We start from the raw sequence: 27,004 nt of genomic DNA, 5'->3' as shown, positions 1-27,004 counted from the left end.
TTTGTTCCATCAACAGTTTCGCGTCGCTCGCTGGAGATGCGCGTGCGTGCCACGGATCCGCGACCCTGCCCGAAGTGCGGCAAGATCTATCGCTCGGCCCACACGCTGCGCACCCACCTGGAGGACAAGCACACGGTGTGCCCCGGCTACCGGTGCGTGCTGTGCGGCACCGTGGCCAAGTCGCGCAACTCGCTGCATTCGCACATGTCGCGGCAGCATCGCGGCATTTCCACGAAGGATCTGCCCGTGCTGCCCATGCCGAGCGCCTTCGATCCAGATCTCGCCTCGCGGCTGCTGGCCAAGGCCGGCGTCAAGATATCGCCCGCGGAGCTGCGCGCCCGTGCCTCGCCCACCGGCGGCAGCGGCAGCAGCGGCGGCGCTGGCAACGGCGGCAACGGCTCCCAGAAGCTGGACCTGAGCAATGCCAGCGGTGGCCCCCTGGACGACGCCGATGACTCCGACGACGACCCCGAGGATCTGACCACCGGCAGCGTGCTCTACGGCAACAATGCCAACGACCTGAGCCGCTACCACGAGAGCTTGCTGAGCAACTTCGGGCATGCCAACACCACCATTTCGCGCATGCGGACCGAGGCTGCGGCGGCGGCAGCTGCAGCGGCTGCCATTGGCCAGCAGAAGGAACTCAACGCCGCTGCCGGCGGCAGCAGCAATGCGGGGCAATCGCTCCTGGACACCTATCTGCAGTTCATCACGGAGAATACTTTCGGTAGGTTTGCGGGAATTCGCGTTGATTTCCAGTTGATGACATTTATCTCCGTTGCAGGCATGGGCATGACGCAGGAGCATGCGGCTGCAGCGGCGTTGCATGCCGCCAAGATGGCGCAGCTGAATGCCATGGGTCACAGTCTGGACAAACTGCCGGCGGGTCTGCTGCCAGCCCAGTTCGACCTCAGCAAGCTGGCCGGCGCGGCTGGCGCAGCAGCGAGTGGCTTCGGCCAGGGCGCCGCTGGACTCTCCATTGAGCCAATCCTGAGACGCGACCAACAGCAGCAGCAGCAGCAGCACGGGAACAGCCTCTCCCCTGATGCGAACGGAGCGCTGGGACTCAGCTCGATGGCTCATATGCATGGCAATCTGGGCGCTGGCGCGGGTGGGGAGCCCGATGAAGTGGATGTGGATGCCGAGGCTGAGATACGACGGGATGGGTCAGAGCCCATGGACTTGGGCCTGGGCCTCGACAACAACAATCAGTCGGGCAGCAACAATGAGGCAAACAATTCCGATGCCGAGGATAACTTCTCTGAGGATGAGGGCGTGCATCACACATAAGCTAGAGGCAATACACACACACACAAAGAGAGACAGAGAGAGAGAGAAAGAGAGAGAGAGAGAGAGAGAGAGGGGAGAGAGAGAAACACGCATACACACCTAAAGAGAGCGGGTCGTTTATAAGAGAGAAAAAGATATTACGATATTAGGATATTACGGTATTCGCATATCGCATTTTGAAGAACAATAGATGTATTACGATATTCGAATATCGTAACGCGAAGAATCAACCTCGTCGTCGTCTTCGTCTTCGTCGTGAACAGTTGTATACCCAGAAAATGGAACATTTGTAACGAGTAGCCTTATCCTCATGTATACCAGTTTACGTGTACAATATAATATATATATGCATACGATAGTTACGATAGTTACCTAGGACCTAGAAACAGTTCATGAAATAATATCATGACATGTGCTGCGTTTATTATATATATAGTAGAATCTATGTTGTGCTTTTTAAAGACAGAATCAGAACAAGCTGCTATTCAATACCTATGTGGGTTGGAATAGAAGGGAGATAAGCATAAATATACTCACGTACATATACATACTAATCCATATATAACATATATATGCTTTATACAACTATATATATACACATGTACCTGTTGTGTGTATGTAAAAATGCAGTTTAGGAATGCAAGAACCAAGACAGTTTCAAATTCAACTCCAAAATACCTAAACGTAAACCTAAACTTGAATATATACAGATACATATATAATTTAGTGTTAGCAACTCAATTCTGTAAATAGCTAAGAAGCAAGCAAGCAAAGAAAGCATTTAAGCGGACTATACGCATACTCCAATTGAATACTCTACGAAAATCCGTCTCAGTTTTTGAAATGTATATGTGTGTGTTATTGTGAAAGAGAAACAATTCAGATGTGCCATGTCACAGCCTACCTATATACATATACATATATATATGCATATATATATACTATTTATAATGCTAACCATATCTCAGGAATACACGCAGAACAACCAAACTACCTCAGCTGAATGAAATTGTGTGAACCATCCAATTCGTAATATATCTTCCATATAGCTCTGCGTTCGTTATGGTCAGACTTGCTTATAACATACATATACATACATACATGCATATAACTTTCACAGCAGACTTGACAGCTGCCTAGTTTTAGGTTCTCCATTGGATGAGTGCAAGAAAAAAAATAAAAATAAAAATAAAAATAAAAGCATCAAGATCAGAAAATGAAAACTAGAAAAACTCAAGCCAATTTAATATTATAGATATAAAAACGATTTTCAGGCAATGTACATTTCAAATATTATTTATACGAAGGAGAGTTACAAATACATATACACATACATTTGTATGCATATATACGTTTATATATGTGTGCATAGTTTTAATTGCAAACCAATTTGTTTTGGGGTTAAATGTAACTGAATCAAATACCTCAACATACTCAGTTCACCCTTAATTTATACAAAGCACAAAAGAAAATGAAAAATGAAAAACACGAATTGCACTAAGATAAATTGAAAGGTTTCTTCATATTATTATATGTCCGATTTCCTCCTACATGTACATTTAGTTTGAATATACCCAAAATTTTACTAGTTTTATTGTTAGTTTGAAGAGGAAACTCTACAAGAGTTAAAAACTCCCCCACTTGCCTTATTATAATTATGAATATGTGTTAATTTTTAGTAATTTTTCTACCTCAATTAATTTAACTATGTTATTATTTAAGCGCGCAATCTTGAATATACATATACATATACACATATACATATATTTTTTTTGGTCGCTTTGTAATTGTGTTTCCTGAACTAAATTACACGAGTCATCAAATATTTAGCATAAATTTTATTGAATATGGAAAATGAGTAGAAAATAAATTATATTATATATAAATAAAGCAAGTTATAAGTATATACAAATATGTTATATTTGTTTACATCTCTCACTCACTGTCCACTTACCTTGGTTGTGCTTATATTTGTTTCATTTCAAGCATGCCCACTGCAATATGCATTTTAAAAGACAAACCTGAAATGCACTCACAAACACCACCAACACACTCACACACAGTATGCAATTAAGTCGCTAGAATTAAATGAGTTAGTTAAATAAAAGTTACATAAGCAATTTAAGTAGAGATCCGTGTGCTTAGAAAGTTATAAATATTTATTAAAATTACAATAAAAATGCGTTGAAAAGAACCAACCAACTGATTTTCATTCTCAACTTAAATTTGAATTTCACTTTACCATAACGGAACGATCAATTGTGCAGCCCTGAATGCGATCTGGGCGATAACATTTCAGTATTTATGAAAGCAACGATATCGATTTCGATAAAGACGCTTGCTGCGGTCGTGAGTGTCAAACGACAAAGAAGAAGCTCGAAGCGGCATTTGTTTCGAATTAACTGTAAAGAAATGTTATATGAAAATAGTTCGTGCGTCGAGTAGTGTCGTTCTTTATTTAAAAAATATCTTGGAAAAATTGTCTAATTGTGTTTTTGTTTAAATATGTCCGCTAAAAACGCCATACAGGTGTGCATCAAGGTACGTCCATGCGAGCAGGACAAGACCACATTGTGGCAAGTGAAGGACAATCGCGCCATTCAGATCATCGATGGCCAGTCCGAGCCCTGCGTCTTCGGTAAGTGAAAGACAAAAGCCCTCTCTTTCTTGAGATGCATCTACTGAATCCTTGTTTGCAGACTATGTCTTCGATCAGGATACGAACAATCAGATTGTATTCGATTGCATGGCCAAGCACATTATTGAAGCGTGCATGAAGGGCTTCAATGGCACAATCTTTGCCTACGGTCAAACCTCGTCGGGCAAGACGTACACAATGATGGGCGATGAGCAAAATCCAGGTGTAATGGTTCTGGCTGCAAAGGAGATCTTTAAACAGATTGCTCGCCACAACGACCGCGACTTTTTGCTGCGGGTCGGTTACATTGAGATTTACAACGAGAAGATCTATGATTTGCTCAATAAGAAGAATCAGGATCTCAAGATTCACGAGAGCAACGGCATGGTACACGTCAATTGTGAAGAGTGCATCATTACCAGCGAGGAAGACCTGCTACAGTTCCTGTGCATGGGCAACAAGGAGCGCACTGTGGGTGAAACCAATATGAATGAACGCTCCAGTCGTTCACATGCCATATTTCGCATCGTAAGCCCCAATTTTGTTATTATATTTTCATGTATAAGATATATATTTCTTCTGCTTCTGTAGATCATTGAGTCGCGTAAAACCGATCGGAATGATGACGATGCTGTTATTCAAAGTCTGCTGAACCTGGTGGATTTGGCGGGCTCTGAGCGTGCCGATCAGACGGGAGCGCGTGGCGCTCGCCTGAAGGAAGGCGGACACATCAATAAGAGTCTTCATTTCCTGAGCAATGTGATCAAGAGCCTGGCTGAGAACGAGGAGAACAAATATGTTAGCTTTCGGGACTCGAAGCTGACGCGTATATTGCAAGCATCGCTGGGTGGGAATGCATTTACGTCCATAATATGCAGCATCAAGCCCTCAATTTTGGAGGAATCTCAGTCGACATTGAATTTCGCAATGCGCGCAAAGAAAATCCGCTCTAAACCACAAATGAATGAAATTGTATCCGATGCGACCATGATGAAGCGCCTAGAGCGCGAAATTAAGGAGCTCAAGGATCGTTTGGCTGAGGAGCAGCGCAGAAATGAGAGCCAGATCAAGGTGCGGCTCTTGGAGCAAAGGATCAAGACGGATACGTTGAAAATAATAAGCAGCAATACGATCGCTGATAACCGCAATAAGAATCGTCGACGTACATGGTGTCCAGCCACATCGAATCCACACCCTGTGGCAGCCAACGGCGACGAGGCCGCGCCCAGTCCAACGGCTACGTTTGCTTTCAATGGACAGCGCAAATTTTCGGGTTTGCCGAAGCCCACTTTCAATCCATCAACTCCGTATTTGAGCCACCGACCCGGCCTAAATGCGCCCAAAACAATAAACATTATGAAGTCTCTGGAAGTAACCGAGGAGGAAGAATTTAAACCCTCTGCTGACTTCAACTTTGGAGATGTCCCGGACCCGATGACCAATAGTCGCATCCTTCCTCCTCTGAGCCTAACTCCCCGCATATCGCAAGGAGATGAACGCAGGTATATGAAACCTAGAATATCATAAATCACGTCATCATCAAACTCACTCAACTAATCATCTCATATATTTCATATTAATCATAATCGCTCGCATGTTCCCATCAAACATAAATGCCAAACATGTGTAGTAAGCAAATGATCGAGCGTGATCTTGTGGAATTATCAACGTTCGTGAAGCTAGAGCAGAACATTGGTAACGAGTGGGAGGACCTAAATAACAAATTTGCTGTGGCTACAGCTCAAGTTGATGAGCTGCAGTCTGAGAGAGTCAATCTAATCGAGCGGTGAGTTGCATCCTAACTAGCATGATTCCAGAGCGAACGGAGGTGAGATTTTCTTTAATGATTTGATGTCATTATGTAAGGAGGTCGGTCCTGTACGCTCTACTCGGAATTTAACCCTGTGGGGTTCTGGTATTCGTACCTACACAGAAAGCGATTCATTTCCTGCTTTCGCTTACTGAGCACTGATGTGTTTGTTCGTTCTACTACTTCCTTCTTTAATAATTTTGAAAACCCGGCAATTTTAGTATTTTTTCTTGCTCGAATTCGAGAATAGTTAATATCCACATATTTCTAGTAGGCTTTGAACTATGCGTCAAACGTCGGCTAACATACACAGAAATTAATATGATCTCAGTCACATTAACATCTACAGCATCGAACATACCAGTCTACTATAATAATTTCAAGTCTCTAGATATTATATTTGACTAAATTTATAACAGCAAATAAGCTGACGGATTAACAGTTGGAAACACTCATACATTTAGAACAATTCAGCGCATTCCGATGGATTCAATGGAGTATGTACTTGATTTTTCGTGTTTCATATGTTTTAAAAATGTTTTGTTTTATTTTTTAAAATATATTCTATTTGTATCCTCAATAAAACTTTTACGCTGGCTTTCAATTTGAATGCTCAATTCACCACTTCAGGTGCGCTCCATTACCTATGCCAGAAGTCAACTCGTGTTGAACTTCTGTTTGGCGTCTCTTCTATTAGGTGGCGCTCGTTTCGTTTCGTCTTCTCTGAATCAGTTGCCGACAACGACGTGAGCGAGAGACCCGCACGAGCTGCATCAAGCTGGCTGGAAGATAAACAAATGCTTAGCAAAGCCCACTCACACAGCTGTTGTTGTTAAGCGAGTGCTTTGTTTTGATAGCACTGAACTACTACACCTATACATGCATAGGTGATGGAAGCGGGTTTCGCGAATAATTTTTGGCCCAGCCGATCGCCCTGACGTTTGACTGAGCGCGAATGCGATAAGCAAAAACGATCTTAACAATAAACCATTTGACGTTGTTTTCGTCGATAAATGTTATTGCTCCAGAAGTTAATTTTACTTCGAACGCAGCTGTCCAACAGTCCGCGCCGCACCTACCGCTCGACCCGCACATCGATCGATGACGTCTTCAGCCAGTCTCATAACTACTCTATACCCAAATGCTCTCTGATGTAACTCACAAGTAAATTGGCCCTCAACCAAACTTAAGTAGTGTGTGAGTAAATATATATATACATATATATGTATATGCATGAGTAAAAGCGAATGCAACAAGCACAGCAAATGATTTTTTATATTTGTAAATATGCTCGCGTGTATGTGTGCGTGTGCGCATGTCTGTGTGTGTGTGCTGTGTCTATTTGTTATAGCTCCAACCTCAACTGGAAGACTGTCTGGGAGCATCTGCAGGCAGCTGCAGCAGTCTCTATTTATAGGTGCCTCGCTATAATTAATGCACGTTCCGGAAAAGTAGATCCCAGCCACAACGGCCAAGCGAACTTAAAAGTTGTGCGTTTCTTTGAACAATTTGTGTTTGTATTTCAGAATTCACTTTAAGCAATTAAGCAATTATTATCTGATCTGCCATCGATACTAACTGCTTTCTTTCTTTTCAGCTGTGAAGCCCTTCAGGCCGAGGTAGATGCCCTGACCAAGTCGAAGCAAGCAGCTGACACAAAAATCGAGCAGTACGAGGAGCAGCTGAAGAAGTTGAAGCAAACTGTTGAAAGGCTGGAAATGGAAAATCGTGCTGCAATCGATTTGGAGTTTCAGTTCGAGAACCATAAATCAAAGTCGAAGTTGCGGGAAAATGAACTGCTGTCGGTGCTATCTGAGAAGGTGGACACGATAGATAATCTAGAGAAGACACTCAAGGAATTGTCGAAGGATGTGCTACGCAACAGTAAGGAGGATCATATGCGTTCCATGTGCCCGGAGATTGAGGTCAGTTGCGAGCGCATCTGTGACAAGTGTGTGGATCTGGAGCGCATGCTAGAGGAGTTTAAAAAGACAACATCTAACGGTGATGCCGCCCAGGTCATTGATTCTGAACGGGAACAGCTGCGTGCGGAGATCGCCAACACGCGTGCTCAGCTGGAAACTGTGCAGAGCGCCTACAGGCAGATGGAAACGGATGTGGCTGAAAAGTCGGAGCTATGTGACCGTCTAAGCCGCGATGTCATCTCCGCCGAGGAAGCTAAGACTGTGCTCCAGGAGAAATGCGACGACTTGGAGATAGCACAGCAACAGCAGGATGAGGTCATACGAAGAATGCAGGCCGAGTACGATGCCATTCAGACAAAGTACCAAAAGCTACAGCAGGATTATGAACTGCTCGAGCAAGCCACTGCGGCTTCAGAGGAGGAGCATCGAAAGCTGTTGCTTCAAAATGAAAGTTTGCAGCAGGAGATTAGTGCGTTGAAGGAATCATTCGAGCAGGTGCAAAAGACGCTGCTGCAGACCACAAATGAAGAAGATAAGTCCGTACTTCTGGAGCAGCTGAAGGCACACAATGATGAACTCGTCGCGAACCTAGCGCAATTGGAGGCCAAGTATAATGAAATGCAGCACGAATACGAAGATCTTTCAAATCAGCTGGTTGACAGCATGCAGGACGGTGACAGCCTCCGCGAACAGTGCAACGCGCTACAAGAGGAGTTGAAACAGCATCAAGCAGCAACAGATAAATTGAGCGATGAAAAGGACCAGAGGATCGAGCAGCTGCTCTCTCATATCGCTGAACTGGAGAGTGAAGTTGCTGAGAAGAACAGTCTTATAGATGCAACGGAAGGCACGATTAATGAGATGCGTGAGCAGATGACGAATCTGGAGTCGGCACTGCTAGAGAAGTCGGTGATAGTCAACAAAGTTGAGGACTATCAACGGCAAATCGAATCGCTCGAGAAGCAGCATGCCGAAATGACAATGGTCTACGAGGAGTTGCAGGAGAAAGTCAAAGAGAACACTATTAACGAGAGCCAGATCATGTCGAACAGCGCACAGACTCTGATGAGTGAGGAGGATGGTATGTCGAGGCAAAGCAACGAGGATGTTGCAGCCAAATTATCTGATTTGAATGCTGAGGTTAATCGCCTGCAATCGCAAATCCAGCTGAAGGATGAGCTGATTGAAAAGATTCAGTCTGAGCTACACGTGCTAAACGACCGATTTATATCCATGGACGTATTACACGCGGAATTACAAGCCAATGCTCAGACGAATCAGGGACTACTCGAGCAGCAAGCTGCCAAATTGACGGAAGATGCAAATCGCATCGATAAACTTCAGGAGTCCAATGCACAGCTGCTCGAGCGTTGCTTGAAGGCTGAAGAAGCTGCCGAAGCATTAAAACAGCGTCTTACACAGCCGTCAGAACTGGACCGCTTAAAGGAGGAACACGAGAAACGTGTTACCGAGCTTCAAATCGAACTGGATAATGCCAAAAAGGAGCTGAATTCGATGGAGAAACAGAATAAGGATCATCTGAATAACATTCAGCTCGAGTACTTAGAGAAAATTGAGCTCAGCGAGTGTGAGTATCGTGAAAATCTGCGCAAATACAATATTGAATGGGAGGAGAGCAAGGACCGTTACGAAGCGTTGTTGCAGGAATTGCAAATACAATTATCATCGACTGAGGAGCGTTGTGCCAAACTGAGCGCCGATAGCGAAGCTGAGATTATGTCTGTCAAGAGTGCGAATAATCTAGCTGTCGATCAATTGGTTAAGGAGAAGCAAGATCTGGAGTCAATGTATGATGCAAGCCAGAAGCTAGTGCAACAGATGACAGCTCAATTGAGCAGCAAGGAACAGGACGCACAGAGAGAGCATGCATTGGTCACATCTTCTAATGATCAGCTGCAGCTGCTTCGCGAGAAGTACGAATCGCAAATTCATGAGTACGAGCGGCTGAAGACCGAGCATGAGCTTACTTTGGAGAAGCTGAAGGTAGAGAAGGGCACATTGCAGTCGTCTGTTGCTGAAAGCGAGCTGAGGATCGAACAGTTGAGCAATGAACTGCTCAAGGTGCAGGATGAACGGGAACAGGAGAAGAGCCTGGCGCAACAGTTGCATGCTGAGCTGAGTGCGTATGCCGATGAAAAGGTTGACTATGAGGAAAAAATTGAAATTTTAAATGCCAAGATTGAAGTCCTGTCAAGTGAGCTGCGGCAGGCAAATCTAAAGGCTTCTGATTTGGAGAAACTTCTGCAGGACCATGAAGAAATCAAAACTCATCTTTGTGCGAAAAACGATCTCAACATAAAGCTCACTCATAAAGTGGAGAATCTTGAAAGTGAATTGTCATTGGCTAACAATGAGCTAACAACACGAAAGGCTGAAGTTGAAAAGCTGAACTTGGATTTGCAACAGGGATGCTCCCAACAGTCCAAGTTAGTGAATAAACTACAAAAACTGGAGGCGGAAATAGTGCAACAGGCTCAACAATTCGAACGCAAGTTGGTGGACCTGGAAAGCGCGAAGGGGGAGCTGCAATTGAGACTTGATTCACTGGTGAGTCAAAACCTAAAGGCGAATGCCTTACGCAATCAGCTCACAGTTAATCTTAGAAATATGTTAAATGTACAGGATCTTCTGAAAAGAGAACGAGAGCAGGCAGCTCGACTTCAAGAAAGCACAACTCGGCTTCAGGTGGACAAAGAAAAACTCGAAGAAATCAAAAATCGAATCGAAAAAGAGAAAATCAGGCTCGAAGAGGTTAGTGCTAGACTCGAAGAGGAGAAATCACGCCTAGAGGGAGAAATTACTCAACTTCTGGTGCATAAAGAACGACTAAAAGAGGCTAATGCTGAGCTGCAGTCGAGATTACTGGATAAGGAAGCAAATTGCGATGCTTTGCAGCAGCAATTGAGGCATCAAGAGCGCCGTTTCCATGAAAATAAAGCTGAACTCCAGAACAAGCTAAACGCCATGGAAGCAAGCTGCGATGCCATGAAAACAGCTTCCGAACAACAGAAGATAGCTTTCGTACAACTGGAGGAGCGGCTGGCGACGGCTCTTGCAGGAGATAATAAAACTATCGATGAATTGCGATTGCAAAAAGAAAACTTACAAAAAGATATTGATAATCTTCGCGCTTCCCAGGTAAGTTCTCAGTTGTTTAATTGTTATACATTTATGCCACCATTGCTCGAATGCAGATAGCGAACAGAAGCATCTTTGACGAAGAACGTAAACGCCTGGATTACACAATTTCTAGTCTCTTGGAGGATAAGCGCAGCTTGGAGGAGAAACTTTGCACCACCACGGAGATACTCAAGAAGCTGGAGGCAGAGTTACGAATGAAAACTAATGGAAGCAATACCTCATTTGACTCAAGCGCATCGAGTACATCGCCTGGTGCTAGAAGAAGTGTGGATCGTGATTTCAACCAGCCCAGGGTAAAAAGTTTTTTTTATCGTAACTTGCGAATATTTTTAATTATTAGACGTGTATCTTACCCATAGAAATCTGTGAGCATTGATTCTGAGGTGCGCAGAAATCGACGAATTAGCACACACGATGAACGAAGGCGTCAATCCTATTGGAATGATTGCCGTCATGTGGGCTGCATGACGGATCCCGTGGGTAGGTTTACAGAACTAATAAACTCTAACAGTCAGTTAATCCACTTCTCATTCAGATAATAACTGCAATTGTGCAGAACTTGACCGAAAGCTGCAGGATTGTCAGCGCGAGCTGTTCATAAAGGAAAGCATGGTGACTGCTTTAAATATTGAGTTGAAGAACCATCCATTGAAGGAGGAGACAGCTTTATTAAAGAAACGTCTCCTTGATGAACAAGCCAAAGCGCGTGATGAAATCAAGCGTATAAAGCAAAAGAACGCGGAACTTATGAGTAAAATAAACGTCTACACAGCTTCTGCAGCCATCACGGCCAGTAGCCGAACTCCTGTTGAGGGGAAAACGGTTGAGACTCAAACAGAATCCACTTTAGAAGCGGAGTTAAAAAAGATGACTGATAAGTTCCATGATAGCATACAACTGTGTCGTCATCGATATAATAAAATAAAAGACTTGGAAAATCAGTTAAGACAAAATGAAAATAACGATACCTCCAATATATCGTCCCAAACAGCTGGTCAAATCAGCGCTCTTAAGGTACACGTCTTTATACCTCTGAATAATTTAACGTAAACAGTAAAAACTATTCCAAATTGTTTTACATTTACAGTCCCAATTAGAGGCGCAAAAGAAGGAAATTTCCACGCTTTCCAACAAATATGAATACGCCAAAAGGGCTCTTAAAATGCGACGGGATGAGCTGGATGAACTACGTCAAGTCGCTGGCATCGATGCTGTAGCATCAACAAAATAAATTGTTTGTTTGTGTTTTTTATTTTTCATAGTATTACAGCGTTGAGTGATTATATGTATATTTAGGATATATTTGTTTAAGTGTATAATTATGATAATGAGTGCCATTTGTACAACTTACATTTTAAATTGAAGCACTCATGGTTTAAATAAATTTACTTTTGGCGCCCCATACAACAATGCAATAAAGTAAATTAAGGAGGGAACACTGTCAGCGAGCTTATCGATATAAACGATAACAATGCGTTTGATAGCTTGAAAATACAAGAGTTGCATTGCTAAGAGATCGAGCAGCTATCGACCAGCCTCCACACACATATTAAATCTTGTATTAAAAAAAAGTGATTCTGCTTAAGTGGGCCATGAATTCGGCAACAAAGGTATATTTAAAGCACACGCAGTTTTTTTAAAATTAGTTCAAGTGCATTTTTTCAACTGAAATGCCTCTTTTCCTATGTGCGTTGCAAAATTTTTGGCGGCTGAGCGTCATTCGTTCAGTTCATCTCACTCCTTCGAAAGCGAATGTTAGCGAAATGTTTTGCTTCATGGGGCGCGTTTGTTTTGAATTTGCAACGCATGCTAAGGCTAAACATAAACAACAACTCGATTTGAATGCACGTATATAAATATTTGTCGTTTTGCACAGGTTGGGGAAATTTTCACGGCAGCCGGCCAAGCGTTCAGCAGACTCGGCGATCTGACAATGCAATTGCATCCAAATGCCGAATCTCCCTCTGGGTAAGTGAGAGTTGGCTATAAATGAAAAAGAGCTTTAATAAAGAACTAAGTACAACTGAATTTCATGTTCCCTCGCTATGCCACAGTAAATGGACAGATGAGGAAATTGACATGTTACACTCGTCCATAATGCGCTTCTCCGATGATCTGAGCAAAATCAGTTTAAGCATTAAAAATCGCACAGTGTAAGAGCGAGAGAACATGATACGAAATAATATGACCTCAATAAAATAAACTCTGCTTCCTACAGCTCCCAAATACGACAGGCATTGAAGAAGAAGGCGTTTGAGGATGCTGGCATACCAGCAAAGCAAGTGCCCGTGCAGCAGGTGCAACACGTTATACAGACAGTGCAACAGTTACCAATTGTCCAGCAGCAGCAGCAGCCGCAGCAGCAACACGTATTCAAATCACACATCATACAGCAGCAGCAGCCGCAGCAACAACAAGTGCAGCAGCAAGCAAAACAAATTATATTGCAGCCGCAGCAATCAACGACAACAACAACAACAACAGTGACAATCAAACAATTTCAACAAATGCAGCAACAAAAAGCAGCAGCTTTAGCCGCAGCACAAGCTGCTGCAGCAGCAGCAGCAGCCGCCAATACGCCAACCATCACAGAGAACATCATCATACAGCAGCCCACGTCAACGACAGCGATGCAGCAGACATCGCTGCCAATTGTGGCGACAACTGCTACACAACAAATCATTGTGCCTGCCAACTCAAATAGCTCAGTATTGTCGCCAAGTGTCGGAGCAACAGCTGTAACAGCTGGTGCAGTGGGCGCCGTTGTAGTAGCAGAGGATGTGGTGAGCACCACATCAAACACCTCAACGAATGCTGGTCTCAAGTGCGGACCTGATGTGTCGATGACACTGAACAGGATAAATGTGCAGGAGAACGATGTGGAGGAGTGCCTGCCCGCGGAGGTTGTTAAGCTGGACTTTGTCAGCGAAGAGGTGGCTGGGTGAAGTTCAATCCCTGTAGTTGCAGCTGAAACTGAAACTGAAGCGGAGGTAACGAACGGCCTGGGCGAGCACTTCTATTATTAGTAATAAATAAATGTTAAAAAGAAGCTTCAAGTAAATCATCCTCATATATATATGCATATGTATATATATTGAAAATGTAATTTTAAAATTTGAAACGGAAATTAAGGGCTTGATAAGTTCGATGTATTTAATTGTTTGCCGCATCTACACATATACATATATTTAAGAACAGATTTAATAGTGCAAAGTACATAACAAAATTGATCTAAGGTGAGAATGAAATAAATGAGCATAATTATAGAAATTAAGTTTTTTATTTCCAATATGGAGCTTTTCCATATTCAATATTTTTTTTCGAATACTAATAAATTTTTTGCTCAAACTGTAAACGCTGAGCTGCATACTAATTTTAATTTAATAACAGTCGGATAACTAACAGTTGTGCTCCTCTCTGGACATACTCACTCCTCCGTTAACAGCAGTTTCTTGTAGCTATGTAAATAAAACAAACGCAGAAAATCTTTTCGGTAGGACGCACATCGTCTGCGGATTATAAAATGAGAATAAAATACTTGCTAATAGTATGTATGTACTTTGTTGGGTCTTTGGCGTACAAGCCTGTTGTGATACTCCATGGCATATTATCGGGAGCTGAATCTATGACTGTTTTGGTGCGACATATTGAGAAAGTAAGTGCGGGGGGTCGAACCGTTCTTTGTTATTGTCCATTTGCCTCCAATGACAAGTTCAAAGTCAATTTTTTAATTCTATATGTTTTCTATTTAGTTGCATCCGGGTACAGTCGTATACAATTGCGATAAGTTCAGCGGGTGGTACAGCCTGGAGAATGCCTGGCGGCAAGTCCAACAAATAAAAGATTACATAGGTGAGTTAATGTTATTTAAAAGATCTCATCTATTAATTTTTTCTGTATAATTTTAGATCAAATTGGAAAACTGCACCCGGAAGGCATAATTGTATTAGGTATGTCAATATTAGGAATCATCTTTGGACTATGTTGTTGATTTCTGATCCTCTATGCAGGCTACTCTCAAGGCGGGCTCTTGGCGAGGGCGGCGATTCAAAGCTTACCCGACCACAATGTAAAAACCTTTATATCGCTATCATCACCTCAAGCTGGACAATATGGAAGTATGTAATATATATAAATATATGTGATTAAGATTTAGTAAACTTCTTTACGCTTTCAGCAAGTTTCTTGCACTTAATTTTCCCGGATCTTGCGGCAAAGACAGCATTTGAGCTATTCTACTCGCGGGTGGGGCAACACACATCTGTAGGCGGCTACTGGAATGACCCACATAAGCAAGACCTATATATGAAATATAGTGAATTCTTACCCTTGATAAACAATGAGAAGCTGAGCTCCAATTCAACTTCGTTCAAAATGGGAATGGTACGGCTGAATAAGCTTGTCCTAATCGGAGGACCAAACGATGATGTTATTACACCATGGGAATCTAGGTAACATATACAAATCTATACAATATAAATATTATATATAATTTTATTAAACTATGTTTCATTCAGTCATTTTAGTTACTTCAATGAATCATTGAATGTGATTCCGTTTTATAAACGGGAAATCTACATGAATGACTCAATCGGATTGAAGACCTTACTGGAAGCTAATAAACTAATTATTATTGTTAAGCCATTCGTACATCACCTTTCGTGGCATTTGAACAAAGGAGTTATCAATGAAGTTATAATGCCATATTTGGATTAAACAAATTCAATTTTAAGCGAGTAGAAGCAGGCTGTGATTCGAAAGGAGTGGAATAGAATGGGTAAACATTTTATTTTGAACTGATTTAAGTAAGAGTAATCAAAAATATTCTCGAGCATATGCTATTTATGGATAGCTTAGTTCTATCCGCTTTTATAAAATAATTAGTTAAATAGTTATTTTTATATGTAGAAATTCAAAGATATGTTTAATTGCAATGGAGATTAAGGCTATCAACCAACAACAAATATTTATACAAAGTGAACAGTCTACCTTTATATATTATGACAGGAAAGTTTTAAAAGAATTATTTAATTTTAATTATTTTTAATTTTAACTTTTTGTGAAATAAAGTAGGAAATTATATAATAAATGTGAGCATATCGGAAAAACAGCTTTTTTCGCATTTCAGAGAACTCTATGAATGTTGAAGTCTTGAATCAACGACTAATCAACAAAAATAATAATCAATAATTAATGCAATTAAATTATTTTTGGTAAGATTTATTTCATGCTCTCAAAAAGCATATATTTATATTTTTATTAGATCAAGTAATTAGCTCCTGTCATAATAGCATTTCATTAGTCAGCGTCATCAACGACTATACTTAGACATACGACTATACTTAGACATAAACGATATACATACTCTTTACTACATAAATAAAATTGATACAAAATAAATTGAACCATTAAAATGATGCTTCATCAACAAAACTTTATGCTTTTGTTAAAGTCTGGTTTCGAAGATCTATAAATTAATTGCATCAGTTGTTAAATTAATAATTAAAAAATAGGCTAATCGCTACCTATTGTAGATAGCTATGTTTGGGAATTCGAAGACAAGGATCATCAATTGTTTAAGTATACTTAAATAATTTACACTCAATGGATTACGTTACGTTACCTTGCGAAGCTTCACTTCAACTCTGAACATTTTCAAAGTAAAGCGCAGGCTGTCGAAGGGAATAATCCCTCAAGTGACTGTGGGATAATCGAAGAAACTTGCAGTGCATGGGTATTCGTACACTGCTATACATAGCCAAAAGTTATCAGTATGGGTCCAAAGTATATTGTTATCATCAAAACCACTCCAGTACTGGGTCACGTCTGATAAGGTCTACAGGTGATTTCCTATTTATCGCGCTTAACTTGAGAAATCCCGTTCCGTAAAACAAAAATCGTAGACCTATAGAGAACATGGCAGGAACAGTCGCAGTTGGAAATAATGCAGACGATAGTATTCGCATATTGGTGGCCACGGACAACCACTTGGGCTACGCGGAGAAGGATGCAGTGCGAGGCGAAGACAGTTTTACGACTTTTGAGGAAATATTAGAGCTGGCAGTGTCAGAGAATGTGGATATGATATTGCTTGGCGGGGACCTATTTCATGATTCAGTGCCTAGCCAAAATGCGCTGTACAAGTGAGTAGATCACTGACAATAAATCTTCAAATTGAAAATAAACCTGAATTCCTCTGGCAGATGCTTCGAGTTGCTGAGGCGATATACTTTTGGAGATAAATCCGTATCGTTGGAAATATTAAGTGATCAATCGCTTTCTTTTCACAGTGCACTCAATCATTCGGTAAACTACGAAGATCCCTATTTGAAAATTTCCATACCAGTATTTTCTATACACGGCAATCATGACGACCCGAGTGGCTTTGGCCGTTTGAGCTCCTTAGATTTGCTTAGCACAACAGGTCTGATTAACTATTTTGGTCACTGGACAGATCTTTCAAGAGTGGAGATAAACCCCATCTTGATTCGTAAAGGCGAAACCAAGTTGGCACTCTATGGGCTCAGTCACATTCCTGATGCACAGCTAGTGCGTATGCTAGAGAAGTCTGAAATCAACTTTAATAATGATAATCTGTCTGGAGAGGGGTGGTACCAATTGATGGTGGTACATCAGAATCGCGTAGATCGTGGTGGTAGCAAGAAATATCTGCCCGAGGATCGTCTACCCGACTTTGTGAATATGGTTATCTGGGGACACGAGCACGATTGCTACGTTGATTTTAAGCAGAGCGCTTCTGGTCATTTCAAAGTTTACCAGCCGGGGTCATCGGTAGCCACGTCGCTCATAAAGGGGGAGTCGAAAACAAAACACGTCGGTCTGTTGACAATAAACAAACTAAATGAGAGCCTGAAGCCGCTGCCACTACAAACTGTGCGTCCATTCGTATATGAGTCAATCGATCTCGACGATCTCGTCGAGAAATTGCACCTAAATGAAGGCGATGCAGCGGAAAAGGTGTATAACTTTGCCATAAAGCGTGTAGAGGCCTTGATTGAGAGGGCCAAAGGTCTGCTCACGGGTCATCCAAAGCAGCCGACGATTCCTCTGATACGTCTCCGTCTCCGATACACAGATGAGACGCACATGTTCAATACTATTCGTTTCGGTCATCTCTTTGGCGCTCGTGTGGCTAATGTCGCGGATGTTGTGAGGTTTACGAGGCTTACCGAAAATGATACAGCAAATGCTGCTGTGGAGTCTGGCATGGTGAGGACCCATTATTAATCACCTACTATTTTTTCTAACAAAGTAAATATGTATTAGGAGGTGGATGATCTAACGACATTAGAAGATTTACTAGGTCGGTATATCGAGGATATACCGCTCACGCTTTTTCACTCCAAGGTATTGAAGGAAGTTACTTTGCGCATGGTGAAGCATTCGGATGGCCATGAAGCTGGCCAGATTTTCAAGTGAGTTTATTTGTTCGATATAGAAGGAAGAGTCTTTAATGAATACTACAATTGCAGATATTACAGTGATAAAGTAGTAGAGCACCTAATGCAAAAGATGCCTTCCCTTGAGAATATACAAGACGAAATAGAGAATTTTAGACGACGGTACAAGGCTGACGATATTCTTAATGCATTGAATTCCCTTGGCACTAAGACACGAAATAAACGTCCAGCTGTCAACCGCAGCGCTGTTCCGAATGATGCACTGACGACATCTGGTGGCGAACCTTCTAGCAGAGGTGGACTAGCTGCTACTAAGCGATTAAGGATTTTCAATTAAAGATAGCCAATAACACAAAAGTACGTTCCATTTGAGTGTTGCATTCTTATAAACCGTTGTCCCCTTCACAATCGAGTTACAATTACTCTTGGACGCTTGTAATTTATCGAACGCACAAATAATATGAGATTTCTATAACCACTTCAAAAGAATAAGACATTATTATATGAATTCTTGTGAAATTACTAAATAGTTTGAGCTTATATTAAGAGCTTATAGTTGCAACTTGATATTGTCTGATTTTTATAATTACATAATTTATGTATATGTATTTTTTTTCTAGGTCTTGATTAAATTGTAAAAGTATTAGGTAAGAAATTATAGCACATCTTTTGATAGCCACAATAATTGATTTTTAAATATGATTAGTTCACAATAGTGAAAGAATTATAGCCCTGCCGTTAATTCCGAGAGCCGTGCTGCCAGACGTTTCATAAAACCTCGGCGCGAAAAAAATGAACAAGTCGATTGTTAACATTTATGTACAAAATATGGATATTTGCATTGTCAAGCTCATACGATGTTTGTCTAGTAAAAGGTATACTTTAAATTGTTTTACGCAAACATATATAGCTTGATATAAGGTCAATTTTATTCTCTTATTGCTTCGGTAGTTTTGAAAAAACTTTAAGCTGTTTGGCCAGAGGTAAAATACATATATAAATATGAATTGAATGAATGAATAAACCAAGAAAGGTTTCATTTGATCACGATGGGCATACGGGCTTATTAGCTTAAACTTCAAGGATGTCTATATCAATATTTGAATTGATTTGATTGATATTCAAATTGACTATGTATGTATGTATGTGTGTGAAATAAATACTAATTTAATGTTAAGCAGCGTTGCCAGACTTCCCGTGGCGACGCTTATGGCAGCAACGACAGCTGATTGCTGACTTATCGATAAATCGCGTCACGGCCCGCGCTTCAGTTGTGAAATTCCTTTTTGGAAAGTAAATCTGTCATAATAAACTGAATTAAATATGGCAGAGGCGGATGCAGCTGAAAAGGATGTAGATAATATTATCCGTGTATTAGTGGCCACGGACAATCACTTGGGCTACGCTGAGAAGGACGCAGTGCGCGGCGAAGACAGCTTTACAGCATTTGAGGAAATTTTGGAACTGGCAGTGTCCGAGGATGTGGATATGATATTGCTTGGAGGTGACTTATTTCATGACTCAGTGCCAAGCCAGAATGCTATGTACAAGTGAGTCGGGTTGTTATTGCAGAGCTTCCATTTTTGTTTATAAATTGAAATTTCTCTTGCAGATGCATTGAACTGCTGAGGCGTTATACATTTGGAGACAAGCCCGTACCTCTTGAAATACTCAGTGATCAGTCACAATGTTTTTACAATGCTGTCAACCAGTCGGTAAACTACGAGGATCCCAATTTAAATATTTCCATACCAGTATTTTCTATACACGGTAATCATGACGACCCGAGTGGCTTTGGCCGTTTGAGCTCCTTAGATTTGCTTAGCACAACGGGTCTGATTAACTACTTTGGTCGCTGGACTGATCTTACAAAAGTAGAGATAAGCCCCATCTTGATCCGTAAGGGCGAAACCAAGTTGGCACTGTATGGATTAAGCCATATTCACGATGCACGCCTAGTGCGTATCTTTAAGGACTTTAAAGTGACTATTAATTGTCCAAATGAGTCCGAGGAAGATTGGTTCCATTTAATGGTTGTACATCAGAATCGCGCAGATCGCGGTCCGAAGAACTATCTGCCTGAAGAGTTACTGCCAGCTTTTCTGAATTTGGTAATTTGGGGCCATGAGCACGACTGTCGCATTGAGCCGGAAGTAAACGCTTTACGCGATTTCTACGTGTCCCAACCAGGCTCGTCAGTGGCTACTTCGCTGGCCAAAGGTGAATCGCTAAAAAAGCACGTGGGTCTGCTAGAAATTTACAAAACAAAGTTTAATCTCAAGCCTTTGCCGCTGCAAACTGTGCGTCCATTTATCTTTGAGTCAATTGATCTAGAGGACTATGTGGACAAACTGACCCTAAAGCAGGGCGATGCGTCCACAAAGGTGTATAACTTTGCCATAAAGCGTGTAGAGGACATGATTGAGCAGGCCAAAACTCTGCTCACGGGTCATCCAAAGCAGCCGACGATTCCTCTGATACGTCTACGTCTTCGCTATACTGATGAGACGTACATGTTCAATACCATTCGTTTCGGTCAAATTTTTGGCAGTCGTGTGGCCAATGGGGCAGATGTTGTCAAATTTGAAAAGCTAATCAAGAGAACGAAAAGTGATAAGGTTAATATAGATAAAGATGCTATGCAGCGTGTTATGGTAAGGAGCTTCTCTAAATCTAAATCGTCATTTACAAGCTAATAATTTCATTGTGGTTGCAGGAGGTGGAGAACACGGCACGCGTGGAAGAGCTAGTCGATCGGTACTTCGAAGAAGTCAAAGACAAAAATCCGCTCAAGCTTCTACACTCCAAGGCACTGGCGGAGGTTACCTACCGCATGGTCGAGCGCTCCGACAACAATGCCGCGGACCAAATTTTCAAGTTTGTTTTAGCCAACACAAACAAAATACTTGCTATAAATATTCAAATTGCAGATTTTACAATGAAAAGGCTGTTGAGCATTTGATGGACACGTTGCCTGCCATTGAGAATATAAATGATGAAATTGAGAATTTCAGGCAGCGCTACAAAGCTGATGATCTGCTTAAAATGCTGGATGACTTTGGCGTTAAGACAGAAGCTAAGAGCTCACTTGCCAACATTAAGACAAGTAATGAAGCCGATCTGTCTGATGCGCAAGTGACATCCAGTGCCAGAGCTACTGGCCGCGGAGCTGGTCGAGGCGCTGGAACTCGTGGTCGAGGAGGTGCAGCTGCAACTCGGGCTAAAGCTAAGTTAGATGTGTCCGTCAACACTAAAGTAAGCTTAATTTTACAGTTCTACCTATGATTCATGTTATTCATTATTTATTTTCTCGCTCAGAATTCATCAAGTGCTGCTCAAGGGCTTTTGGAAGCCTCTAGTAGGGGACGTAGAGCAAAGGCAACAGTAACCTACGTTGTATCTGATGACTCCGACTAAGATGTATATGATAGTATTTAACATTACAAATAATGCAAATACTTTTCAAAATTGTCTTCAATGGGTTGCACCCGGCTATAATTTCCTAGTTGTGTATTGTCGATCGACTCGTTTTCTGTTAGTATTAATAAGTTTGTATATACAATATTTGTTTCGTTTAACAAGTTTAGTAACTAGAACTAGAAATACACTTTTAATATACTCCAAAAACAGATTGTGCCGATCGATTGTCTCATGGATATAAACTCAATCCATTTACAGCTTTCATTCCGAATAAAGTATTTTATAAAACGGCTTTGTAAAACTTGTTGTAACACTTAATACTTGTTTATTATGTGCAAACCACTTGAAAGTAACCTATTTTACACTTAAACTAAAGAGCTACAATAAGAGCTAGCGCCCGTCCCTTAACGCACAAAAGGATGTAAGGACTTGACCTCACTGCATTCGGATCGGCTCGATTCTTTGGTAGTCTAGCTGCATCGGCTTTGGAGAATAACGACGTTTAAGCACGCACACACACACACCCACATCCGCACGCACACGCAACTTGAGCAAAGACTTGAGCTCTGTATCTACTTCTGGTGGTACTCGTAGTAGTAGCGATATGGATCCACCGGGGAGCTGCCGCCGGCAGCTGTTACGCCCACGCCAGCATTTGTCTTCGAGACGGGCCTGATGACGTACGTGTTGCGTCTAAAATGGTTGATGGAGATTGATTTGTACTTGATTTGTGACTGGGCATGCGTAGAGGGTCAGAGTTACCTGTTGTGCTCGCCGGCGTGCACCTGGAAGCTGGTCTCCTCGCTGTGATCGTGCGAGAAGAGCTTCTTGAGCGCTATGATGCCCGCAATGGTCAGGGCGACCTTGCTAATCACAAGCGCCTTGCCGGCAATAGCGGCAAGCGCCTTCAGGCCGAGCGGGCCGGCAATGCCCATCGCCGTTAGCAGGGCAGCAATCACATACTTGATGTGTCCGCCGTCTTTGTGCTTCTTCTTCTTATGCTCATGCTCGCGACCGACGCCCACGTCCAAGTCCAGGTCCATGTCTACTTTGAGCGCATGGGTGCGCATTAGTTTGTCAGCCTTGGAGAGCAGAGCGCGATCGATGGGCGCTAGGTTGCCGAACTGCCTGGCATCTGTCAGCGACCCGATGATGCTCTCAGTGTCGCTGTGGTTCTGTTTCTCGAGCACGAGACCGTCCACGATTTTAATGGAGTCCTGGTCCAGGGCGCGCGTCAAGGCGTGCAGCGCCTTCTGCTTGAGGCAGCCAACGAAGTCGTTCTTGCCCTGGCAATCGTCGTAAACACGCCGGGCCAATGTCAGCTCCGGTCCCAATCCCCAATCGCTGCTGCCAGCTGGAGCTGCAGCTGCAGGGGCAGCTTGTGCACTCTCAACGATGCTGTGCCGGCGTCGTCTCTGCATTTGAGTTGTGGCGGCCTCCACACCCGCTCCAATGCTGGCGGCACACGCCAGGAGCAGCAGCCACTCGAGACGCGTCATTGTTCTGCTTGCTGATATATCGTATGAATATTCCGACTTGAGTCCACTTCCACTTGCTACCAACCGCCAACGATCTTCGAATGATACTCCAGCGAAAACGCTGTCGACTCGTTGCTTTTATAAATTGCGATCCATGGCCAAGGCTGTTCACTCAGTTGGAAAGACGAGGCGAGATCTGGCTGCCACTGGTGTTGGCCAATTAAAATTGGCCATATTTTTGCTTTTTGTTTACTCTTCTTCAAAATTTGCCTTTCTTTGATCGGTATAATCGGCATTTGGCGTTATGGGGCTGACATGTATTCGTTACTTGCTCACCCATGGATGGGATGGATGCTCTTGCTCATTCATGCTCAGATCGCATTCGTGCTGCTGCACTGACTCAGCTGGCCAAATGCATTGCCTTCTGCTGTTGCTTTTATTGAACAGATCTTTCTTCGCCTCGCCGGATATCTGGTAATACGTATGCATATATTGCTAAGGGCGTTTGGTACAAGTCTCAAGTGTAAGGTTGCAGGGCTCCAGCTAAAACCAAAAACAAAAGTTAATCATCATCAAGAAAAATATAAAATCAAATGAAATGGCTAATTGTGAGAAGCAAGTAAGAGTGATCTTGTTTAGAGTGCCTCACTAGCAAATACCCTGTGGCCGTGATGAACATTATAATTATTCCAACTTACATCTATAGAGAGTACACAACAGAGTTAAGCTTCTGCTTGACTACATAATATCCTAGTCATACTGCTAAGTGGTTTTTATATGGTTATATATCTGAATACATATTTGAAAGTAATATATAGGATATAAGTACATTCATATAAATATGTTTGCAATTAGATTTTTTCGATTTTATTTATTTATCCACATTGAATTAAAGGTATATTTTATCTGAATTAACAATTTTCTTAAAATTGTGTCTTTGAAATGTACTGCAATAACAAAGTTTTATGAAAATGGGAAAAAATTACAAAATTACAAATCACTCAGCTGGTTTGTTTTTATTTGATACATTTAATGTGATTCTTTAAAGTGAGTGAGTAAAATAAACTTTTGGAATATCACTATATATTATGTGTATATATGAGCCAAATTACAGCAATATATACTTTACAATGACCAATAGTTTAATCCGGGATGTGTAAAGGAATTAACACTTAAGATCTTAAGTTATATGAAAATGGACACAGTTATCTAGGGTATAACAGGGTATAACAAACTGACTTGTGAAATGCATAGCTTGTTAAAGAATTATTCAAGTTAAATTACTACCAATCTGAAATTAGTTTAGTAGAACAGACTTCAAGCAAAACAAATAGCCAGAGCCTAGTTGGAGAGCTGCAATTCAAAACGGTTAGCAGTTTTAGCAGCAGCAATGAGCCGCCAGTTTTTGGAAAATCTAATGCATTTTTATGATGCGTGCCATAATGCAATTAAGCAGCCAAAGAGCTGGCCACGGCTGGTCCCTCGCAGCGCAGCCAGCTGCACATGTGAGAAGATGGATCGCTTGGGTTGCTGGCCTCGGCAAGCCGCCGATGCTCTGAGCTAGGCTGCACATTTGGTGCAGTGGGCCCCGGTGGGTGAAATTGAGTTGAGTACAGTTAAGAAATTTTCTTTTCTTCGCCGCCAACTTGCGCAGCGACTGTAAAAAGCTTGCACGAAATGTGTCTTAGGAGCGCCGGCCTGCTGCAATCTGACAATGAAAGCGGCCCCCAGGGGGAAGACCCTAGTTTATTTGTTAACTAGGGACAGTTTTAAATACACGTTCGCAAAGTGTACGAGAGTATATTGGGCTCGAGAAACTAGTCTGGCAATTAGAAAGTCTGTCCAACAGTCTATTAATGTAATCTGGAGAAACATTTAATTTGGAATTTATAAAAGGGCAAACATTTTATTTTTTATTTAACGTAATAAAGTAATGAAGTAGTGAAGAAATGGTTAATGAAATGCCTTCAGTATTTTAATTTCGATTGGCGTTATGATTAAATTATCTATCCAAATTCATATTAAAATCAATCAAAATTATGATACGGAAGCAGAAGGAAATAGAACTTGATGCTAAAAATTATTTATATTATTATTTTTTATAATAAATTGGAACTAGATATTAAAAATTTGAGTAGATAAAATAAAAAAATTTTCAATTCTTTCTCTACTTTTATATAATTTAAGCTATTTTATCTATGTCTGAGAGTTAAAATACAATAATTTCACAAATGATTCGTAATTGATCTGCTGTACATTTCTGTTAAAAATTATAAGTGAACAGATGATTTTAGAGGTAAAATGAAACATTGTGCTCACTCAGTAAAAGAGGTATTACAAGAAATCTATTCGACGGAAAGAGAAATCATTTTAATGCCCGAAAACAATGATGCTCAAAGAAATTAAATTAAATTAATCTGGCCTAGTAGCGTGAACGTGTATCATGCAGTCAGTTGCACCCGATTACAACGTTCTTACTCGTTACAATTAACGTGATGAAAAATGTTGGAGACACTTTTCAACACTTTCTACTTGGTTAATAGCGTCTTGCCTATTAATTATATCTAATCGTGTGAAAGTGTGTTCGAATTTTATTTCTTTTATTTGCATCTGATGTACCATTATATCTTGATTTCTTTAGTTTTATTTAGGGTGTAAATATCGTAAAATAAAAGCATTCCTCATACTTTTGCTACGAATACTCAAATACTGTCAGAAAACTCTCAAAATATATGGTGAAACAACATCAAAACCAGATGAATACACATGCTTTTATGTAGTCTTTATACATATGTATATAGTATGCCATATATGTACTCATATATCGTTGTGTATGTACATATCTCATCATAGTCGGTATGGCTGGCCACGCACACGAAAAATCCTGTGCTCAAGAGGGCGTAAATAATTTAATACATCAAGAAAATTGGAAATGAAAGTTTCTTTGTTTTGGCTTGGCCGCAGATTACTTTTAGTTTCAATGCTCGTAGATAGTCTGGCATTGAGCGGGGGAGTGGAGGAGGTCAGAGACGGGGAGAACCAACAACGAAACAATTGTGCGATTTATTTGCACATTTTACGAGTGGATTGGAGCTCCTTACGAGCTCTTATCGTCAATAATCATCATATGCTCAAATTTTTGGTCGCTTAATTGGAAAATTGTTGTGTTTCTGTGGCTGCGACGAGTGAGCATTACGGCTGAGCGATTGTTCGATTGGATGATTGGTTGAGCTTCTGAGTGCGTTTGATTGATGAGTGCGCTGGCCGAGAGCCAAAGACTGACTAAACGAACATCAATTGTGTGGCCTGTTGTGATAATATTTGCTATGCCGCAATTTCATTGGCATGTCGAAACGAGTTCTCCATCTGATATAGGAGTGCTTCAGTGTGGTAGTGCGGCAGTGTGTGCCCCCTCGGGGTTAGCGCACTATGCGATTGCGCACGAGCAGCCTTTGGGGTGGAATATCATTTTCATATTTCATCATATTTCATAACAATAGCAGGAGCAGAAACAGGAGCTGGAGCAGGGGCAGTAGCAGTGGCAGGAGTTGGCCACAACAGCGTGTGGGCGTCAACCAATGCTGGCGGAGTTCTAAAATGGCGACCCAGCTCAAGTCCTTGAGGGGAGTCCTTGGTGGAGGTCCTTTGAAGTTTACTTTGGTTGCCTTCAGTTGCAGCGCACTTTGTGAAAAATGAAAATGGTTTGTCAAAAGAAGTGGAAAACCACAAAGAAAATCTCAGCAGCAGCAGCAGCAGCAGCTATACAGACATGCTGGAAGAGATAGATGTAGCCAGATACATATATATACATACATATATTATATATATATCTGAAAATCATCATCATCAAGTCTTTCGCC

At 41.6% G+C, this 27,004-nt stretch overlaps 7 protein-coding genes across 18 annotated transcripts in view; 6 read left to right on the top strand and 1 right to left on the bottom strand.

Annotated features, from left to right (window-relative positions):
- The window catches only part of ab (BTB/POZ-zinc finger protein abrupt), a 56,295-nt gene extending 52,825 nt beyond the window's left edge, over positions 1 to 3,470 (top strand). For all 6 annotated transcript variants that reach the window (XM_089465761.1, XM_018003905.2, XM_018003906.2 and 3 more), the window contains 2 exons: positions 17 to 727; positions 785 to 3,470. In XM_089465761.1, the coding sequence (XP_089321887.1) occupies positions 17 to 727; positions 785 to 1,290 (1,217 nt within the window). In that variant the 3' untranslated portion in view covers positions 1,291 to 3,470. The remainder of the gene's footprint in view (positions 1 to 16; positions 728 to 784) is intronic.
- A 183-nt stretch (positions 3,471 to 3,653) lies between these two features.
- On the top strand, positions 3,654 to 12,127 carry LOC108611336 (uncharacterized). 2 transcript variants are annotated; one of them, XM_018003903.2, is made up of 10 exons: positions 3,654 to 3,928; positions 3,990 to 4,456; positions 4,520 to 5,430; positions 5,559 to 5,714; positions 7,336 to 10,231; positions 10,307 to 10,822; positions 10,879 to 11,118; positions 11,185 to 11,305; positions 11,361 to 11,839; positions 11,913 to 12,127. In XM_018003903.2, exons 1-10 carry the CDS (start codon positions 3,796 to 3,798, stop codon positions 12,054 to 12,056), a joined length of 6,063 nt encoding a protein of 2,020 aa, XP_017859392.1. In that variant the 5' UTR covers positions 3,654 to 3,795; the 3' UTR covers positions 12,057 to 12,127. The 2 variants fall into 2 exon arrangements, with proteins under 2 accessions (XP_017859392.1, XP_089321884.1); XM_089465758.1 differs by lacking the exon at positions 5,559 to 5,714.
- Positions 12,128 to 12,287: 160 nt separating this feature from the next.
- On the top strand, positions 12,288 to 14,095 carry LOC108611338 (uncharacterized). 2 transcript variants are annotated; one of them, XM_018003908.2, is made up of 4 exons: positions 12,288 to 12,435; positions 12,702 to 12,793; positions 12,880 to 12,978; positions 13,044 to 14,095. In XM_018003908.2, exons 1-4 carry the CDS (start codon positions 12,418 to 12,420, stop codon positions 13,768 to 13,770), a joined length of 936 nt encoding a protein of 311 aa, XP_017859397.1. In that variant the 5' UTR covers positions 12,288 to 12,417; the 3' UTR covers positions 13,771 to 14,095. The 2 variants fall into 2 exon arrangements, with proteins under 2 accessions (XP_017859397.1, XP_017859398.1); XM_018003909.2 differs by lacking the exon at positions 12,880 to 12,978.
- A 164-nt stretch (positions 14,096 to 14,259) lies between these two features.
- On the top strand, positions 14,260 to 15,742 carry Ppt2 (palmitoyl-protein thioesterase 2). The gene is made up of 6 exons (XM_018003910.2): positions 14,260 to 14,480; positions 14,578 to 14,677; positions 14,734 to 14,775; positions 14,836 to 14,943; positions 15,003 to 15,276; positions 15,343 to 15,742. Exons 1-6 carry the CDS (start codon positions 14,349 to 14,351, stop codon positions 15,539 to 15,541), a joined length of 855 nt encoding a protein of 284 aa, XP_017859399.1. The 5' UTR covers positions 14,260 to 14,348; the 3' UTR covers positions 15,542 to 15,742.
- A 583-nt stretch (positions 15,743 to 16,325) lies between these two features.
- On the top strand, positions 16,326 to 18,933 carry LOC108609675 (double-strand break repair protein MRE11-like). Of its 4 annotated transcripts, none has more exons than XM_089465764.1 (4): positions 16,326 to 16,968; positions 17,116 to 18,055; positions 18,113 to 18,261; positions 18,319 to 18,932. In XM_089465764.1, exons 1-4 carry the CDS (start codon positions 16,742 to 16,744, stop codon positions 18,581 to 18,583), a joined length of 1,581 nt encoding a protein of 526 aa, XP_089321890.1. In that variant the 5' UTR covers positions 16,326 to 16,741; the 3' UTR covers positions 18,584 to 18,932. The 4 variants fall into 4 exon arrangements, with proteins under 4 accessions (XP_089321890.1, XP_089321889.1, XP_017856887.1 ...); XM_089465763.1 differs by having other exon boundaries at positions 17,029 to 18,055; positions 18,328 to 18,932; XM_018001398.2 differs by having other exon boundaries at positions 16,338 to 16,968; positions 17,029 to 18,055; positions 18,319 to 18,930.
- Positions 18,934 to 19,464: 531 nt separating this feature from the next.
- Positions 19,465 to 21,967, top strand: LOC108612033 (double-strand break repair protein MRE11-like). Its single transcript, XM_018004914.2, has 5 exons — positions 19,465 to 19,796; positions 19,859 to 20,900; positions 20,963 to 21,123; positions 21,177 to 21,501; positions 21,565 to 21,967. The coding sequence occupies exons 1-5, from the start codon at positions 19,570 to 19,572 to the stop codon at positions 21,661 to 21,663; spliced, it is 1,854 nt and encodes a 617-aa protein (XP_017860403.1). The 5' UTR covers positions 19,465 to 19,569; the 3' UTR covers positions 21,664 to 21,967.
- Positions 21,968 to 24,092, bottom strand: Osi21 (Osiris 21). Of its 2 annotated transcripts, XM_089464281.1 has the most exons (3): positions 23,974 to 24,092; positions 22,429 to 23,687; positions 21,968 to 22,359 (listed from the first exon to the last, which is right to left on the bottom strand). In XM_089464281.1, exons 2-3 carry the CDS (start codon positions 23,163 to 23,165, stop codon positions 22,239 to 22,241), a joined length of 858 nt encoding a protein of 285 aa, XP_089320407.1. In that variant the 5' UTR covers positions 23,166 to 23,687; positions 23,974 to 24,092; the 3' UTR covers positions 21,968 to 22,238. The 2 variants fall into 2 exon arrangements, with proteins under 2 accessions (XP_089320407.1, XP_017860404.1); XM_018004915.2 differs by lacking the exon at positions 23,974 to 24,092 and having other exon boundaries at positions 22,429 to 23,752.
- Between the last annotated feature and the right edge of the window lie 2,912 nt (positions 24,093 to 27,004).

This window comes from Drosophila arizonae, chromosome 3, assembly GCF_054131065.1.
Source record: "Drosophila arizonae isolate 15081-1271.41 chromosome 3, UAZ_ARI_1.0, whole genome shotgun sequence".
NCBI lineage: Eukaryota > Metazoa > Arthropoda > Insecta > Diptera > Drosophilidae > Drosophila > Drosophila arizonae.
Note: the sequence above shows the minus strand (reverse complement) of the source record. Positions and strands in the feature narration are given on the sequence as shown.